The sequence below is a fragment of the Oryzias latipes genome, chromosome 21, assembly GCF_053564925.1.
Source record: "Oryzias latipes strain Hd-rR chromosome 21, Olatipes_Hd-rR_3.1".
NCBI classification, from domain to species: domain Eukaryota; kingdom Metazoa; phylum Chordata; class Actinopteri; order Beloniformes; family Adrianichthyidae; genus Oryzias; species Oryzias latipes.
The window spans coordinates 3,436,752-3,456,976 of NC_136257.1; the positions used below are offsets into that span (position 1 = coordinate 3,436,752).

Consider the following 20,225-nt stretch of genomic DNA (forward strand, 5'->3'; position numbering starts at 1 on the left):
AGGGGTTTCTTTTCTAGTCATTTGGACACCTCCAGTGGAGACGCAGGTTTGAGCCTCAAGGGACAAATACACAATCTGTTATTAAGTGATGATTCACTTGAAAAAAAGGAATTTTCCAATTTCAATAAAGGGGAGTCCAGTATGCTTTTTTTGTGTGGCAGAGGACACCAAAACATCCGGCAGATCCTTTCACACCACAGTTGCTTGTGGTTGAAGGAGTAAAAAGGGCAAATAGCCATAACTTCAGGGACAAGAGCCAGTAATAGTCACCTATAGAGTAGCTTTACCTGTGTTACCATGCACAGTGTCTCCACTTGTATCACACGTACATTGGGGAACATTGCAAAAAGTCAACATCTGCATTTTATGTTCAAATGTTTTCCTAAAGTAACATGGATGTTCGTGGATGATTCTCTAAATCCAGGGATGTCTCCGTCCAAATGAACCTGCTTTTCTCCGTCTGGCCTGGCTGACCTGTAGCAGCACAGCGACTGACCTTCACTGAGTAAAATTTGACCATTGAACGGGGAGAAAAGAGGGAAGACGGCCTTGGTACGTTTCCTTCTATTTGAAAACATCAATCTCTCCTGTGTAGTGGACTAAACGTTACCTAACAAAGAGTTTTGCTTTTTTTTGGAACAGAGTGAAATATTGCTGACACGAAACTCAGTTCAAATTTGTGCAGCAGTCACTAAGAACTGATGGGTGTCAGTGAGGCAGTTGATCCCACAGCCCCAAACCCCCCCCCCCCCCCCCCGTTGGGGCTGCAGAGCTCTGCAAATCAAATGATTAAGATGCAATGTTGCAAGATCTTCAAATCAAAGGTGCGGTTCCAAATCCTAAACGTATACTCTTTTATAAAGCCGCTCAGAGCGGAGAGGCTTCAACGGGTGAAGATCAGAGAGTCGGAGAACGGCTTTTCCTGCCGTCCATCAGTGCAGCTCTGAGGCATTCACACGTGATGTTTGATGTTTTGGGAAAATGGAGGTTTTACGTTCACAGCTCTCTGTTCTCTTGGGCTTCCGTTGTTCAGAGAAAAGTCAGTCCGTCGCAGCTAAAGGGAAGCGAGAAGAGCCCCCCACCCCTGTCATTTCTGCTAGTTGCCTCCGTGTAGCCTTTAGTTTTGGCTGATGAAGCAGCGGAACATGTGAGGATTTTTACCAGGATCCAGAAAGAACTGGAGGATAAATCTGCTGGACTGACAGCGGCAACAGAAAGTTTAATAAAAAGTGTTAATTTGGAGACGATGCTAAATGTTATGATGCTAAACATGATCCTGTTTTTAGGCAGTTTTTTATGATTTCATGTAAACATGAATCATCTGGGGGCAGAATCAGGTAAAAGGTGTTTGTTCTGACCGTCTGCTCCTCTTCAGGGAATCTGTCCTCGTTTTCTCTGCAGGTTTGAATCTTTGGTTCAGAATACAGGTGATGGACTGAAAGCCCTTTTCTCATGGGGGGTTTTTCAGCAGGAAAACACAAACGACTCATTTGGGATTGAAAACCAAAAATTTCCCAGATGGCGTGAAAACGGCAAAAGCAAAAGCAAAGATGGATTAGAAATCAATACAGGAGATCCTTTGAAAAAAAATGTTTTTATCTGATGTTTTCATGATGCTGTGACTTCTTCTCCGTTTGAATGTAACGTAATACTGTATAACACTTTTTTAATTAACAGCAATAGTTTTTTACCTTGTTAAATAATGGTTGGTAGATTTTTATTTATCTACAGTCAACTTCTCCGGTGAGTCAGAAAGGAGATTTTGGTCGCTGTGGTTGTGATTTCAAACTTGGGGCGTCAAACCACAGGCAGCCAAATCTGTTTTTACCAAAAATGTTTTGCAGAGTGCGGTCTAGTATTTCAGTGAATCGGATTTTTCTAAATGGATTCAAATGAACCGATATCGACTATGAATCGTATCAGAAACTCCTAGCAATCTATCAAGAACACTAAGGAGTGGCATCATTTTGAGCTTTAGCCTCATAGAGGAGGGGTGAACCAAATCCAGGCCTCGAGGGCCAGTTCCAACCATCCTGCCATTGAAGCTCCTTATTGGTTTAACACACCTGATCCAGGTCAACAGCAGATAGATGGTGCCATAGAGTTATGTGGAAAGCAAAGACATGACTCCAAGCGAACACAGAACCAGCCAAGCACCAATTGTGTGGCTCTAAAATCCTGCAGGAATTCATCCGCATCCTCACTACTTAGCTTCTGTGCTCAGTTAAAGCATAATTAGACTCGACAGTTAACATTTTATTGGTGGGTGTGTCTGTCCGTGAACACCCCCGGTCTCTGCCAACCTTCAGTTCTGCAGAGTCGATCCAGTCATGAAGAAGTGGCGGAGCGTGCATCTGTTCTTTCCAGCTGTCTCTGCTGAAAGGCAACAGCTGACTGCATCGCCATGGCACTGCACACACAACAGCCACTTCCTCTGAGGCTGCTACCCAACGCGTTTGTGCGTCCTTTACTCTGTTTTTTCTCTTTCCAGATGATCCAGTGGTGTCTCTGCTTCTGTCTCTGTGTTTTAAGTATGCAGTCAAATGTTAGTCCACGATGCATCCAACCAAGATGGACGTCAGTGACGGAGACAGAACAGTTAGCCAGATGTAAGACAGCCATGACTCCACCTCCATGTGAAAGAAAGAGCCGCTTCTCAGAAACTGGAAGAAGCGCAAGTCAGTCAAACGTTGGGAAAGTTCTTCTCCGTGTGAGAGCTGAAGCGCTTCTCAACCACCAACAGTCAGACGAATAGCGGGGTTAGTTTCCTCCTCAGATTAGTGCTCCTTTCAGCTGAGCTAGCCCTCAAACCGTTCCACCAGCCGGGTGGTTTGGTCCACTCTCACAAGTGCAGTGTGAAAGGGAACCGATGCAAATGACCATGTGAACGACTGCACCTCACCTTTACAAGGTCACTTTGGTGAAATGTGGCAGGAAATAGCCGACCTCTGGTTTTTACGTTGGTCACAGAAATGTGACACAGCATGAACATATTTGTTCTGTTTCTTTCTTTTTAATCTGTTTGGAATTTTCTGCAGATGTTTTGTTCAGCAGCTGTCAGACAGAAAGGTGGGGATTCTCTGTTCGGTCACAGAAAAAGGTCAGTGTTTGCAGTTTGAAAGGATTTGACAAAAGTGTTTGTGTAAAAAAAAAAAGTACTAAATCAATATTGTTTATTATTATTAACATTATTATTATTGTTGTTGTTGTTGTTAACTTGAGGTGCAAATGTTAACACCATAGGAAACAGGAGACAAGGAAAATATTATATTGAATTTCAATATCAGTAGAACACAAATTACACATTTAAAAACGAAGTTATTGAAAATTATTATGATTAATAATAGTTATCAGAATTTTTGCCATCTGATGGCTTCACCATGAAATAACTTTGTGGCAGCTTCCTATCTGTCAGTTTGTAAGAACTTCAGTTCTTAAAAGGTGAAACATTAACAATAATTGTCTTTTTGGTATTTTTGACAGAGACATTAAAGCGTTGCTCTCGTTTTAATCCCCCCTGCTTCATTAAGATGCAGAAGAACACAACATTTTCATTTTTAATATCTCCATTTGGCAAAGCAACAGCAAAGAACAGGGAGTAGGGAGTGTTTCTTACGTGTCCCTGGTCGTCCAGCTCGTTGTTGGTGAGCTTGAGCTTGTCAAAGCTGACCACCTGCCTCATCCACGTGTCTCCTGAGGCCAGAGAGTCCGGGTGGATGTAGACCCGCGGGGGCACGGGGGAGTCCGCGTTTCCCGCCACCATCCACTTGGAGCTGTGGTACACATACCTGCAAGGAAGGAATGGAGAGAGCTTTCAGATTCAAACAGGAAACACAGACTTCATCTTGCATGAACGCTCGATGAACCGACTTTCATCGTTCGTTTGCCCTTGAATATAAACAGCTGATCTTGTTTTTCTCTCCTGAAAAATCAGGCGGAGCTCTTCCATTCTCTCATCACCTCACTGCTTCCAAAACCTGCGGGGGGTTCTTACAGCATCCCACTGGGATTCCAACCCTTCTTTTTTTTTTTTTTCAGGCTCCTCCAAAACAAACTCTAAGTGTGGAGCCGGGTTGCCACAGCAACAGCCGCGAAAGCTCCTCTGCTGTTTCTGCGTTGTGCAAGACATTTTGAACAAGTGTGAACTAAAACCTTCCATATGCAGTCGCAGGCCCTGCTGCATTCTTTCAATTAAGAAAAGCCATAATATTTGATGAGGTTTAAGTACAATGGGGCGTCCCGCCCATTCAACAGCAGGGGGGGGGGGGAGAAAGAATGCAAGGAAGAGAGGGACAGAAACCAATGTGGAGCCTCCTTAAATTTAACTCGCAAGAAAGAGCAGAAAATGTTTTTTTTTTTTTTGAAGGAATGAATCAAAGAGCGGGCGGGCTCAGATAAAAAGAGAGAAATGGAGTGAGATGAAGTCAAAGGACAAACGAGTGAAAAAAGAAGAGTGGTGCTGGTCGTGAAGGACAGCGATTGTGCAGCACAGCTGTTTGCCTTTAGTTCTGGCCCTGCGCTCGCTCCAAAGTGTTTTATCTGCAGCTTCTCTGCCAAAGTCATCAGTCAGCGCTGAAACACGGACAGAACCCTCATTTGTTACTGCCGGCGGGCCTTCAGCCTCCTCGTACACACCGTTTATGAAAAATAGCCCAGTGAGGGAACGCTGGCGAGCACGCCGTCGGGCCACCACTGTGGGGGCTGAGAGTTCTGGAGGGAAAAGATGTGGCATGAGGTGGATTTTCAGCTGTTTTATGAAGCTTGTTCAAAGAACTTTAGATTTCCTGATATTTTCTGAATCACAGTCAAAAAGTCCTTTGATTTTCTGTCATCTTGTTACTGTCAGCATTTTAGATGGAAGTTTCACTTTTAAAGGCCATAAAAATGCGTATCTGAAAAATGTTTCCTATCATCCACGTTTAGAAATTTAGTTCAAAAACCTTTTGTTTGCATGAAGTTCATAATTTGTTTTTAATATTTTGAAATGAGTGACATAGAAAAAAAAATCATCACCTGTCACTTTATAGATTTAAAGGAGGCTCTTTGAACAAACTGATCAAATCCTCCTTCATCCTATAGTTTGCATTTTCAAACAGGTGACAGTAAATGATCCGTCAGGATTCATGAGTTTTTATTATTTCACACTGGCATTTGAACAGCCTAAAGACAATTGGTTTTGGATTAGGCCACAGCTGGATTTAATGGGGAATTTGAAGGATTATAACAACCCAAACCAAAACAATTCCATGAATCCATGAAGTTGGATGTCTATCCTCTGAATTCCTTGAGGTGGTTGGTTTCTCCGGGAAATCTGCCTTGAGGATCAGAAGGAGGAGGTTTGATCTGAGCAGATCTCTCCGGCCTAAAGATTTCCGTGAATCTGTCGCCTGTTTCCCAGAGTGCAAAGAAAGTGCTGCAGGAGGCGTCTGGAACAAAATGATAAAAGCTGCATTTTCTAAGCTGAAGCTGGCCTGCTTAGGAAGGAACGACGCACGTCCTTCACACCAGTTTAGCGTTCCACATAAATCTGTCAAGTCTTCTTTAATATTTTGAAGGTCTTGATTTCTCAGCACCCTGTTTTTAGACTTTGCTCAACTGCAGGTGAACTCCCGCTTTTCTGACACGCTCATTGAAGCGTCTGGAGCTTTTGGGCTGCTATTTCAGCCAGTGGCTAATAAAGTCGAGCCTCGTCACAGTTCTGAGAACAGACTCCTGACCCTTTTCAGAGAAAGCTGGAGAGAGGCGCTCCGGTCCGTGCGGGAGGTCAGAGCCGCTTCGCCGCCGCCGGACGCCCGTCTGACCCGCCACTCATCTGCAGGCCTTCCTCCTCTCATCATTTTGTAATAGCTAAAGCCTAGTGAGCTCTCAACCCTCAAGGAGCATCATTCAAAGCCAAAAAATATATCAGGATTAATGAAAAAGTGGATTTAATGACATCAAATGTTGTTTTTTATTGTTTTATTTGAACTCTTCCACCAAATCAAACAGCCAAGTTGCAACAAAGATCCAAACTCCAGACACTTGAAACCGATTCTGACGAAACACCCTCAGATTTCCTGCCGTGTGTTTATCTTCAGTTCGTCTCGACAGCTGATGCCGTCTTTCCCCACTTTCACCGGCTCAGCCTCACAAGGATCCAAAGGACCAGAGTCAGCTTTTGTCTGCAAACCTCTGAGAAACTGAGGCGTCTCCAGACCAGCCTGGTATTTTTTCCTAAAGATCTTTCCACAAACAGTGAACTTTTTCTTTTTTAATATATTTTACTTCCACTTTTTTGTGGATTTTAGGATCAGATCATAAAAAACTTTCATTTAGTATTCTTATGACTGGAGACAGTTGACTTTACCCGCTTCAAGGCCACTGGACGTATGATCCGCACACAACTTGGGTCTGCCTTTGGGATTAGAACCAGCGACATTTTCAGGCTCAAACTCCACTTTGAGACTTTCTTTGGCAGCAGGAGGACAGTGGAGTAGAAACGTGAAATTATGGAGAAAAGTGTCACATCAAGGCCACGCACACCTCCACACACATGCACAGCAACGCAGAACGCCAGGCGTTTCTTGTAATTTCCTGTTTGGATTGTTCTGCATGGCGTAGGCGGCAATGTTCTCAGAAACGCCGAAACTTTAGTCCCAAACAGGACTGGAAATCTGATTAGTGCCCCGCTTTGATCTTCCATAAATCTGCCATCTGGCAGCAGCATGATCAATAAAGGCTGGACTTTATGTGACACTCTTACTGGACAGATGGGGGCAGGCGGGGGGGGGGGGGGGGGGGGGGGGGGGGGGGCTTTCTGGTTTCTCGGCCAGCACCGAACCCATGCAGCTGACAAAACCCTGCAGAAATGCACGCACAAATTCAAACCTCATTGTTTTAGTGCAGAACGCCGCGCACAGACCCAACGCACATGAACTTCATTAATAGAGACGCGCACGTGAAGCACAAAGCAAAAGCAGCCTGAGAGGTGCTGGCGGTGTGTGTGTGTGTGTGGGTGTGTGTGTGTGTGTGTGTGTGTGTGTGCGTCCTCCCATGTTTCTATAGGTGCTCCTGCTGGCTGACAGGTTGAGCGCTTCTCTGAATTCCCACCTTAAGCCCTAACTACTAAAAAAAAGGCCTAGTGCCCTCAATTTTAAAAGCAATTCGGACGCCACGCTCACTACTTGTTTTTTTTTTTTAAGCGGCAGATATGACGTCATCGATTTCACAAAGTTAAAATCAAATTGATATGAACATTTTGCGATGATTATTTATGAGTCCACTGTCTTCTGAAGATAAAAACGCTGATGGTTTCTTTTAAAAAAAATGCATTTTTTGTTCTGACGCAATGCATTGTGGTCTATTTTCCCCAATCTAGCGAGCATCGATGCACACTGGTTTTTCGCAGAGACTTCTGGGAAATTTCCAGGGCACTGGATTTTGGAATTGTAGATTCGGACAGCGCTAGAAAATGGCGAACACAAAATTTAGTGCATAATATTCGGACACAACCATAGTTTTTTAGTAGTTGGGGGTTAGGGTGGAAATTCAGACACAGTGTCTGAATTCCCACCCTAACCCCCAACTACTAAAAAACTGTAAAGTGCTGGATTTAAAAGCAATTCGGAAACCATGCTCACTACTTTTTTTTTTTCAGCGGCGGATATGACGTCATAGATTTCACAAAGTTAAAATCCAATTAATAATTGATAATAAGATTTAAAAAAAACGCTGATGGTTTATTTAAAAAATATACACTTTTTTGGCAAAAATTGTTCCGACGCAATGCATTGTGGTCTATTTTCTCCAATCTAATGAGGATCCATGCACACTGGTTTTTCGCAGAGATTTCTGGGAAATTTCCAGGGCTCTGGATTTGGTTCCGGTGGCAAACGCACTACATGGTAGTGCAGGAATTCGGACCCAACCTAAGGATCAGATTAGATCGGATTCCTGTGAGGTCCTCAGATCAGGTTTGTGCTCGCTGCTGGATTGACGTTATCCTGACAGGTCTGCAACGTGACTCACGATGAGTGTGTTCGCCGTCACCACACAGTTCATCCGGTACACCTGTTCACTTGTTTACGAGCTTTTACTCAGCCAATGGCGTTACAGAGGATGGAGGTGGTCACCTACACCTGCATTTGTTCAAGCAGAGCATCAGTTAACACTTTTAATATCACTAATGTGATGTTTTATGAGAATCCTGTAAAAAAATCTGAATGTCTGCAGAGACTCAGCAGACCATCATCACATAATCACACATCATAACAAAATGTATTTTAGCATTGCAACTAAACATGTAAGAATTCAAAGATACGCATTTGGCCTTTTCCCTCCTAAGAAAAGAGATTTGTACTAAAATCTAAACATATTTTAAAACAGGTGGAGATCACAAAAAAACTTCTCTGCAACTATTTCCCTTTTTTTTCCAGCATTCATGAAAGTGTCATTGGGGTGATGTTTGGATCATAGATGTTTTTTTGCAGATGCATATGATCAGCAGAAACTTGAATTATGTCCCTTTGTGCCATGTGTTTGGCAGAGCAGAGACATGAAATACTTTAGGAGCAACTCAAGCAGCAAACTGAGTGAAGTCCACACAAAGAAATGTGTTTAATGGAGGGATCCACATATTTAATGAGCGTGGTTCCACAGACAGTCTTTGCAAGTCAGCTCACATAAAGACTGTGTTTCCAGACTGCAGAGACGGAGCGGGACGGACGGCTTCCAGCTCCGTTAGCAAAGCCCTGCGTGCGGTAGAGTCCCCAGTGAGGGAGAAAATCCTATTTCATTTTACAAGATCTCCTAGCCTGTAGGAATCCTCCACCACGTCTTGGTTGACTGGAGCGGCAGACACTGAGGCAAAAAGACTGGAAAACGTTTCCAACAGGGACGTAAAGAAAGGCTGCAGGAGGTCAGATCACAACTGACTGTTTTTCATTCTACAGCAGCTCATGTTGTTCCCATTTAGGCAGCGTTAAATAAATCTGACCTGTGTGTTAAATTGCTTTTACGCCCCCCCCCAAATATATGTAAATTTATATGTTAAGGCTGCACGATGTGAGGAAAACTTGTGATTTGAGATATTACTGATCAATATTGCGATGTCAATATAACTTGAGAGACATGAACAAATAGCAAAACGACCAGAATCTTCATTTCCATTTCACTGCAACAGTTTAGTTTGAATAAGAGTCAACATAATTTAAATGATACTCCGAATGACCCTCGTCTACAGGAGAGAATCTAAAATAAAAGGGCTCCATCTGATTGGTCAAATGCAGAACAGGATTTATTTGATTGGTTAAATACATCAAGCTGCCATAAAATTCTTTTAGCAAATTTAAGATGACAATTTATTGCAATTCTCACCGTCTCTTGCATTGCACAGCTTAATATTGAGATAACGATACATTTTCGATTTATTGTGGAGGCTTTTTATAAATGTTTACATATATATATATATGTATAAAAATTGGTTTGTAAAGGAAAAATGTGAATCGGTGTAAATTGATTTGATGAGTTCTAAGGGTTAACGTTGAAATGCCTTTGTGTTTCTGCTCTGAAGCCGAACATCAACATCTGGATGTTCCAAACTGAGAGAATCCAAAACAGAAACTCGTTTTCATCGTCACTAAAGGTTTCGGCTGAAGCATTCCACAGGTTTCTTTTTTGTTTCTCACAACTTCCAAACAGTGAATAATAATCTAATTTTAACTCATTACAGCCTGAATGGCAGAAATGTGACAGTTTATGCAAAATATTTAAGTTTGTCAAATAATTGTTTGGATTTAGAAAACACCTAACATTTGAAAAATATTTACATTTTATTTAATTAGTAAAATGTTTTCCTTTTTAATTCTAAATCATGGTGAAATATCCTTTTAAATGCATTTACATGTCCTGAATCTTTAGAAACAGGAGAGGAGGGAAAGTCTCCAGACTTACTCCTTCTTCCGTTAAAACAAATTGTACAAAATATTCAAATGTCTTTAGAAAACAGCATTCAAGTTTTAGGAGATATGTAAAAGATCATGTTTATGCACCTGAATGCATCAGAAAAACATCATCTGTTTGCCTCAGAAGAAGCGTCAGAACGTGCAGGCGCTCATCCTCCTCTCTCATTGTCCATAAAGTCAACCTTAAAACTGTGAACGGGTGGCAGCAGAGCCGTCCTGCCCTGCTTTCTACCCCGTCACAGCCTTCAGACACGGACGCAGCTCTGCTCTGACTCTGCAGCAGCGGGATGATGAATACATTTCAATCTTCTTTCTCTGGCTCAGACCGGGGGAGACTCGCAGAGAGCCAGGAAATCAGTCATATAGCTTCTCCAGAAAGATCCATCATAAATGAGCCGTCCTCCAGCACATGCACTCTTTGTCACATCCCTGATCCAAATGATGGGAGAGCATGCTTTCTCTGCTTTACAGCTTACAGAAAGAAACAAAAAAAAAACTTCCTGGACTGAGACAATACCTTGGATTAATCTAAATCCTGTTATGAACGACTGCAGCATGATAAATGGTCTTTAGATGAGGCAGAAAGTCCCCAAACTGAGCATGTGCAGCGTTCAGAGCAGCAGGGTGCACGTCTGCTTGTGCACACAGAGCCAGCTGCATGCTGGAGAAAAAGCCCGGCTGTTTCCAGCTGCAGATGTGTTTCTCCTCTGCAGATTTGCATGCTCAGAGAGGAAATCACCCTCATATCTCAAGCAGAACACGCATTTAAGAGCTTTAAGTCCTTCGGTTCTCGCTGCGTAAAATGTCACAATACCTGTATCTCTTGTTGTCCACGGGAACGATGTCCATGGCGATGTAGTACTGCTGATGCGGGTCGAGACCTGCGATCTTTACCCGCATGGCTGGAAACATCCTCCTGAGAAAAGAGGAACATTTTGGTTCAGATCATGAACTTCATCTTATTTCAATCAAAGAAATGATGGGAAAACACCAAATTACAACAATAACAGATTTAGAGATTTGAAAATAAATAAATAACTCTGCATCGTTCTCACTGCAAAGAAATGTCTGCTTTTAATAGATGAAATGCAACAAAATACTCCTGTAAACTCTTGACAAATCATCACTATTATTGGTGGAAATAGTTTAACAAACTTTAAAAAACAAGAATCAATGAGAAATTCTCGTGAGCCTCCAGATGTTTTTTTTATGTCAAACTTTTAATTTTTTGATAGGTTTTATTGCAAAAAAGCTCTTTTACTTTTATCAGAGCCTCATCACGTGATGCTGGAAAAACGCTCAAATATTCCCAAAGTTAGAACAGTTCTCCTTCCTAAAACCTTCTAGAAACGTTTCCCTTTACAGTTCAGAGGTTATTATTCTTTAACCCCTTCAATCTGAAATTCTCAGCCGGTTGTCCACTGACTAAAATCTCCCAAACTGTCCGGCCTCCGCTCCGGTGGAGGCACATTTCCGCCCTGCTCTCCGTTTGCACATCAAACGCCACATTTCCCCTTCTTCATTTAAAGCTCATAAATCGTCTTTTCCTAATGAGAAAAGAGGCCTGTGCTCTGCGCACAGCCCTGCATGCGCTGGATTTATGGCCTTGTTATGAGCACGCCGTGAAATGCGCGCGGCCACATCCGCGTGCCCCGGCCGTTCCCTGTCTGCCCGCGCGCGCTCGCATTGTGGCTCCATTTACAAGCTGTTGATCAATTTAAGGCCTGTCCATAAAAGCGGGAAACGAGCAGCGACCTTCAGGGTTTTAGGAAGCGGCGTGAGGGGGCGGAGCTTACAGACGAAGGCTCAGAGGGAAGTGATATTTCTAACGGTTTGAGTCCACCTGTGAACTTTTTCGGTGTCTTTAACGTTACTGGCGAAATGCAGGCCTGGAAACGAATCTGCCTGAGGATTCAACGGTTTGTGTTCTACAGTAAAGTAAAATAAAAAATTATATATATATATATATATATATATATATATATATATATATATATATATATATATATATATATATATATATATATATATATATATATTGGCAAATGCAGAACCCCTGTAATGTGATTGATGTTTAAATTAAAAGCTTTCAATATAAAAATAAAATAAAATAAATTAACTTCAGATTTTTATTATATTTAAAGGTAAATATATTTTTGCTCCTTTGGTTGACGGACAAACCCAAATGGCCTTAAAGTCGTGAACTGGTGTCTTTTCTCTGATCCCGCTGATCCTTCAGCGTCGAAATTCAACAGTTTCACTAAACTGGCGCGAGCTTCGGGTTAGGCTGCAGCTGCAGGCCCATCAGGAGGACCAACGGGCGCCCCGACAGGAGGACGCGCGCGGGTTTGAGCCCCCATCCTAATGAACGTCTTTGGAAATCCGCATTTTAGGAATGTAATGTAAAACAAAAAAATCTAAGAAAGCCGAGCTGCGCTAAATGAAGGCGCAAACTGTTGAAAGGTGTTGGTGGCGCACAGGCCGTCTGCGCCATGGCGCCTCCGTCCCGCCGCCTGAGGAGGGACAGCTCTGCCTACCTGCCCGCTTTGGTGATGATCATCTCCGTGCCGATGTCGTGGAAGCGCTTCCACAGATCCGCGCACTGCAGCTCCACCTGGATCTCCTCCATGGAGAAAGGCGGAGAGGCGTCACAGGGGCCGGGGACCAGATCGGCGGGTGAGCCGAAGGAGCACGACGTCCTCTCGGCGAGACCCTCTCCGTCCGAGCCCGGACTCGCCTCCGAGTCTGCTGGGAAGAGAAGGAGCGCGGTGAGCAGCGGACTTCATCTGACGCAGGAAACTTGGCGCAGTGGAGCTCAGCGGTTTCTGCCTGACTCCACATCACCTGCAGCTGCCTGGGAAGCGGTCGAGCTTGGACCATCGTGAAGCTCTGAGCTGATGCCAAAAGCAGGAGAGATGCTGCGTAAAAACCTCTGAAAGCCGAGCAAACGTCTTCAAATTGAAACTGGGCCTTGGGAGGAATTCCTCATGGGAAACATTCAGCTAATGACAATTTCCATCAAGGGTTCCTTCTGTCCCAAATGGAATCTACTGAGCATTTACAACCATCAAAAGGACGCGATGTCAGAGAGAATAAAACCTCAATCCATCGGGAACAAATTCAAACCAAACGGGAGTTTCCATCCATGACGCAGATCTTCTTTAGTTCAGGATAGCTAAGCTGGAACAAAGACGGAGCAATCCGCCTGATGCTGCAGCCAATCAAAGGAGAAGCAGCATCTCAGCTCAGAAGCGCGCCTCCATCAGAGCCAAATCTTCCGCGCGACACTGATGCACCACAAATGTTCAGCAGAAAAAGCTGAAATTTAAAAAAAGACGCACCATGGTTTTTATGCCTAATGCCCCCCAGCCCGGAAAAAGACACAAAATGTTTTCTAATGATGGGAATAGTGTGAGCGAACAAACAAGGATGGGATCAGACGGAAGTTTTCAAACATCAGAAGAAAATTATCAGGCTTTGTGTTTGTTAGAATCTCTTTTCTGTAAAAAAAAAAAAAAAAAATATATATATATATATATATATATATATATATATATATATATATATATATATATATATATATATATATATGTTGAATTAAAACAAATATTTTTATGTTGTCAAACTCAAATTCGTATTAAATGAATGAAATATTTCCTTTTTGTATTGATTTCAGTGACTCTCAGAAAAAAGCTTTCCTCTTTTTCTATTTAATCTCCTTTGAATTTAGACTGAAGATGAGTTCCACTCAGATGTTCTGCGTCATAAAGCGGCTCGAGCGCTTAGACCAGGGGTCGGGAACCTATGGCTCGCGAGCCATATATGGCTCTTTTGATGGTCACATGTGGCTCGCAGACAAATCTTTAATTATACTTTTTTTTATCATTAGTCCAGTCCTTCTCGGGCGCCATGCGATGCCAGAGGCGCGCAGTAGTAGCGGTGCTTGGAGAAAAAATCTGCGCCAGCGCTATAAGTTTACAATTATCTATAATTTCACAGAGTTTGTACCAACTGGAAACCTGTGAATTGCCGTGCCTAAAAGTGCGCGCTCCCGTCTCTGAGAAAGAGCGCGCAGTTGCGGGGACGGGATGTGTGAGGAAGAAAGCAGGGGGGGGAGGGGGGGGGCTGAGGTGTTGTGGGGACAGGCAGCAGGTGAATCGCGCAGGGATTGTAAAAACGTAAAACCCGCTGCCCGTCACTCACTGCGGCGTGTGAGTGTGTGTTTGGCTCCATGACTGCATGTGATCAGTCTTTGTCACATCTACAGAACATTCAGACCTACGATCACGTTTAAAGTCTCAACGCCTGAACGAAGCAGAAACTCACCACGTATCAACAAGACTAGACGATCAGCAAAACTACCACGAGGAATACTCATCATTTATTAGCAATAGCATAACAATGTTATTAAAAAGAATCCACAGACTTATTGTACTTTAAAAATGTTGAAATTACATCAAATGCACACATTCATTTGTATATTTAGTTTTAAACATATTGTCGCGGACTGAGTTGGATGGCTGTTGGGCCGCGTTAAAAGTTCTGGAGTTCATTGACCGCATCAAGCAGAGATCTGATTGGCTCTCAGTTCTGTCGCTCAGCCTGTTGTTAGGTAGTTTGGACCAATGGGGTTCAGCTATGGGCCGAATAAGGAAAATGGGAGGGGCTGGAGCGGGAGCAGGGGAATATAAAGTTGGGAGAAGCGCTCTCGTCTCATGTCGACAGGAGATATTCAGGAGTTGCTGAATTAATTGTACGGCGTTTGTTGTGGTCTACAGTAACCAGAATAAAGAACCTTAAAAGAGGTTAAGTATCCGTGCCTCAGTGTGGGAAAGGGACGCTACATTATTGTATGGCTCTTTCGAAATTACATTTAAAAATATGTGGCGTTTATGGCTCTCTTGGCCAAAAAGGTTCCCGACCCCTGGCTTAGACTGATGGATGGGACGCGCGCGCACACACGCACACTGCACCTTTCCATCAAGAAATCCTCATTATGTGTTTGTTTATATTGTGTATCCCTTTGTGTTTTTGTGTCTTTTTTCCATTTGTATTAGTTTAGTTAAACCTAAATTGAACTTGATCAACGGTTGTTTTTTAAGGATTTGATGTTTTGGCGCTTTTTCCTTCATCTGCAGCCTTTGAGCATTTCGGTTTATTTGTTCTTTTTTTTGAAAACACACAAAACTGCACAAACCTTGTGAATCCTAAGACAAAAATCCCTTTTTCTGCAGTCCCTCAGAGTTTCAGGCTGTTTGAAAACGGACAGGAAAGTAGAAAAAAAGCTCGAGTCTTTTAGGAAACCGGTTTTTGCGCAAATGAAACTTCATCAAATGACCCAAGTTAGCGGTTCGGTTCTGGAGAACATCTGACATTAACGCAAACCAGGTTTCTGACGCCTGACAGTCTTTGCTAAAGTCCTGCTCTCAGACCCAGACCTCTGAAAATGTCTTTCCTGACGGGCGTTTCTGGTTCCGGTGTTAGAAACAGCAGATTTACTTGTTGGATTAACGGGTGAACATGGGAGGGGGGGGGGGGGGGGGGGGCTTAGAGGGCCTTTCCGTCTTAGAGGCTAATAAACGTGTTATACGAGCAGCGGGGTAAAAATAAAAGCCCCTCCGTCCAGGATTCCTGTCAACCACAGACTGTTGCAGGGCGGCGGGAAAAGAGCCACAAACAGAACCTGAGGGTTCTGCAGCAGCCGGCCCGGGAGGCTGGAAGTCTTTCAATGATCATCAGCTTAAAAAAACGCATAAAATAAAACCGGCTGCATTAAAGTTTAGTGTCGGATTTAACACCGAACAGAAGATGAGTACAAACCCTCACGTTCTGGACACAAAGACAAATGAAGGACTTTGTTTTTCATGAAAACTTGGGCCGCTGCGCCCCAGAGGTCAGCCGGCGGCGGTACCGGGAGGGAGAGAGACTTCACTTCCGCCTGCCACGTCTTTTCTGAGCTCTTTTAATGCGTTAACTCCATGGCAACGGGCGCGCAAGAAGTTCTCTGAATCTTTTCTGTCCGCGTTAACAGCTTCAGAGGATGTGTTGTTGTTTTTTCTTTCATTCTGATTAAATATTGAACAGAAGCGCGCGGATTTGCGCCTCGCGCCTCAAGGACTGCGGCTCCAAAGCGGAGGCCTGTTTGCCGCTGGTGGTGATTGTCCAACGACCACGGCGCAGCACTTCCAATAAAGTTTGTTAAGACAAATAAAGTTTAAGATGTGGCTGAGAAAACCTCAGGGCCGCGACATGTTCCATGGTCATGTTCCAAAGGGAACCTCCAGGTTATATTAGAACCTGATTCCTTATTTCTTTGATTTGTTGAAATATTTTAGGTTTTTCTTCCAGCGTTTCCTGAACGTTGAGCCTCATGTTGACAAAGACTTTTTGTTTTTCTTCATCTCTGAAACGTTTCAGCCTCAATTCTGGAGACGATTGCGCGTCAAATGATCTAAATATAAATAAATACAATAAAGTGATTAGAAAAAAAAGATAGTGACCAACATCCGCCTTTATAGGATTGGAGCTTGTTTTTTTACAGATTGAAAGCGGCGAAGCGCATTTAAAGGCTCGTTTTGTCGTGATGTTCCCGTTTCCTTAGGTGAACCTCCGCGCGGCCTTGAGGCCAACCGCCCGAGCAAGAAAAAAACTTTAGGCGTCCATGTTTGAAAAATGTTTACCCTCTTCTGGAGATCCACGAGTCCCGAGTCAGAACTTGTGTGAACTTTGACTTTTTCTTGATTTATTATTTTGTCGGAATTAACGCAAACTTTATTTGGATCTTTGCGCTACGAACCAAGCCTCTCCACGCGCGTCCTGGTCAGACAGACATCAGAGCTTCAGAGGAAGCCGCGGGAGGGTTGGGATACTTTGCCTGCTGACTCGGGGCTCTGACTGAGCCCGTGTTCTGACTCGGGACTTGTGGGCTCGTGGTGCTGCGTCTAGTCTGGGCTTCCCAGCGGTGCTGCGCACTGACTGACCCGGGTCCATGTCCAGACAGTGCGCCGCGTCCTCTCCGTCCGTGGCCAGGCTCTCCATGGACAGCTCCAGCTCCTTCTCCTCCCAGCCCCGGAGCTTCCTCTTCTTGTTGGAGCCGATCAGGGCTTCTACGGAAAACGCGTGGGCTCTCGAGCTCAGAGCTGCGGCAGATCGCCTCCTCTCACTCATCTCTCTCAAATCCACCCGATGGGGGCAAGAAAAAGCCTCTCCGTTCGTCCGACGCAGCGAAGCACAGCAGTAAAAGGCGCACACGTCAGTGTTTACAGCGGGGCGCCAACTCGCCAAATGCCCAGAAATAATCCAAAGTGACTAAAAAACGAGGAGTCAAAGTTGTGTCTGTGTCATCCTGCAGGGATCGAGTCCTGACGGGGAACGCTGTGGATGCCGTCTGCCGCTTTACGCCCCGCGTCAAAGCCTCTTCTCCTTTTGCCTTTTCTGTCCCCCGAACTTGTGTCTGATTGATACTCACTTCTGGGGGAGTTTTTTTCCCCCTTTCTGTCTGGCGCGAGGGGCTGGACGTCCTTCCTTCATGTCAAAAGTGCTGTTCCAATGAGGAGTCAGAAAACAGAGCCGCATGAAGTCCTCCGTCCAATAGCAGCGGAGAGGAGATGGGAGTTCTGGAGGAGCAGCACCAAAGTGACTGCAGCGGCCTGATGGACGCGCTCCATCCGGAGGCTCGTGCACACAAAGCAGCTGCGCTCACAACAACACTTTCTGTCGATTCTGAGTCAAGTACTTCACACAAATATGAAGAGTCAACAAGTCACGCGGTGTGTTCACTGACCTGCTATAATATCTGGTCCTTTTGGTGGACTGCTGATCAGGTGGATCACGCGCCGTGGCTCCGCGCGCCTGCGCTTTGCCGTTCAGAGCTTTCAGTAGAGGTGCAGTCACTGTTAAAAAGGTAAAGGTCAAAGTTAAAGACAGCTTTGTCAGATTGAAGAGGAGCTCATCTGAGCTGTGCGCGCGCGCGCGGGGATCCACAAACGCACGAGGGCCACTGTGCCCGTCTTCATGATTCAGCCATCCATCCCTCACAGACTGATGCGTTCAGAGTCAATGGTGAAATCTCAATCTAATGTTTTTTCAAACCTATTTTGAAATAAACTGATCAACAAGCGAACGAATGTTTTTGAAGCGAAAATATCGAAACATCACAAAAAACAAATTCCACAGCTAAAAAAGAATCGGGTTGTTCTACAACCGGACCACGAGGTTAAAAAGACAAACTTTTTCTGGGTTATTTTAACTGGGGGGGGGAGGGGGGGTAAATTGACATAAAATGAAACCACTAAAACCCCCAAAATGAGGATTGCTCCAAAACGTAACGCAAAAATATATCCCAACATAAAATCCCAAGAATTAGGTTGAAGAAACAACACAAGTGTTTATAGAGTCATGATTGAATTTAATAATGATTTTCAGAAGCAAATAAAAAAAAGAAATAAACATCTCAACTGTCACGAAAATAACTTTTTCTAAAAATATTCTAAAAAATAATAATACGTGGACACTGCATCTTCTATTTTTTAACTAGGCCTACCAGCGACCTTTCTTGATAAGAAAAAACATTTTCTCATAATTAAATTTAATAATTACTTATTATTATTATTATTATCATTGTTGTGCTTGAACGTAAAAGCAGCAGAACAGCGTCTCCGATTCACCTCAACTCGTTTGCAGACGATCAGCACAGGTCGGCCTGAAAGGATGATGATGAAGATAATGATGATGATGATGAAGATCATTGGGCTGTGAGGCTGAAAAGCTTCAGGCAGTTTCAGGAGGCAGAAAGGCTCCTAAACAAAAAGGAGAAAAGCAGCCGAAAGGAGGCGGGAGAGGCGCGGCAGGACTGAGAGCGCAGAGCCACACACACACACCCACACACGCACACACACACACACACACACACACACAAACACACTCACAGCCCTTTTTCTTTCAGTGCAACTGTGAATGTTAGATAATTGCAGATGTGTAAAACGCTTTATTTACTTAATGGAAATCTCATTAGTTTAATGCTAAAAATCCTTCCACCATTGTTTTCCTGTTTCTCTTTCTTTATTCTAGTATATTCCACCGGTTTTTGCCGCTTATCTCTTTCGACAATTGTTCAACTATTTTAACCATTCAACTATTTAAATGTTCAACTCTTTCAGCTTTTTCCAGCTGTGACTTTTGGTCCTTTAAATCTATGAACTTTTCCAGATATTCCAGGATTTTTGCCTCCATTGAAAAACATGGAGAATCCTTGGTGCAGAAACTCGCTGGTTCGATACCCGGCTTTTCACAAACATCTTTTTGGGTTTTTATGCTGTTTTCACTTTACTTATGGTCAACTTTGATCATTCCTTTATTTATTTAGATATTTTTTACCAATTATTACCCTTGAAGGTTTCTTTTTTTATCCATTAATTAATACACAATTGAACCCTGCATTTTCTTCTGGAAATGCAGATAGGCTTTTTTATTTTGTTATATATATTTTTTAATTTTCCACGAACGAGAGGCCTCTTTTTCGGACGGTGCGCGTGTCTGTCCCTCCTCTCAGATCCGCATCGTTAGTGTGTGACATGCGCAGAAGGTTTCACAGCATTTAGCCTGCATAAAGCAGCAGCAGCTCCTCAGTCAGACCCCACACAAACTGCCCTTCGAGGGGCAGCAGAACCCCGACGGTCCGCGCTGCTGCTTTTTAACCTCTCTCATCTGACAGTCTGTTTTTTTTTTTAATAAATACAAATGTTTTTTGATCGATCATATATTTACAATAAAGAAAAGATTTTTAAAAACCCCAAAACTTCCGAGTCTGTGCTGAATAACCCAGGATCTGTCTGTCCGGCTCCATTTCACGCCTCCGTCCCGCTGCGCCTCTGCCTGCATGAGGCGCGCTGAGCTGTTCGCCACTAAATCCACGCAAGTTTTTCAGCGGAGCAGCTTTTTAGAAGCTTCACCTTCAACGGTTTAGATTCCCGATCCTATCCGGATTAAAAAACAACAACAATTCAATAAAAAATAAAACAAAAATCACAAAATATGTTATTAAAAAAAATAAAAAAAGAAACACTTTTGTTTCAATCTAGTTTCTGGAGCGCGCCAAATGCGCGTCATTGAAATGACGCGCATTTGGCGCGCTCTGTTCTGTTCTTCAAAGAATCTGTTCGAATTTATTGATATATTTTTTTATATGGAAAGCAGCAGGAGGAATATCTGTTAGGGAGGGATGAAGAGAAAAACAGAAACAAAAATCAATTCAAAGCTTAAACAAAGACAGACGAAGCCTCCAGG

General features: G+C 43.5%; 1 protein-coding gene across 6 annotated transcripts in view; it reads right to left on the bottom strand.

Moving 5' to 3' along the window:
* The window catches only part of tbx15 (T-box transcription factor 15), a 36,261-nt gene extending 16,319 nt beyond the window's left edge, over nt 1-19,942 (bottom strand). Inside the window, exons 1-5 of one of the 6 annotated variants that reach the window (XM_078939089.1) lie at nt 18,608-19,942; nt 17,725-17,833; nt 12,479-12,686; nt 10,756-10,857; nt 3,617-3,788 (exon numbers count right to left, since the gene is read on the bottom strand). In XM_078939089.1, the coding sequence (XP_078795215.1) occupies nt 3,617-3,788; nt 10,756-10,857; nt 12,479-12,570 (366 nt within the window). In that variant the 5' untranslated portion in view covers nt 12,571-12,686; nt 17,725-17,833; nt 18,608-19,942. Of the gene's footprint in view, nt 1-3,616; nt 3,789-10,755; nt 10,858-12,478; nt 12,690-12,785; nt 13,403-16,921; nt 17,672-17,724; nt 17,984-18,607 lie in introns of those variants that run through there. The other 5 variants (XM_078939091.1, XM_078939090.1, XM_023950849.2 and 2 more) reach the window with 5 other exon arrangements.
* Nucleotides 19,943-20,225: the final 283 nt, after the last annotated feature.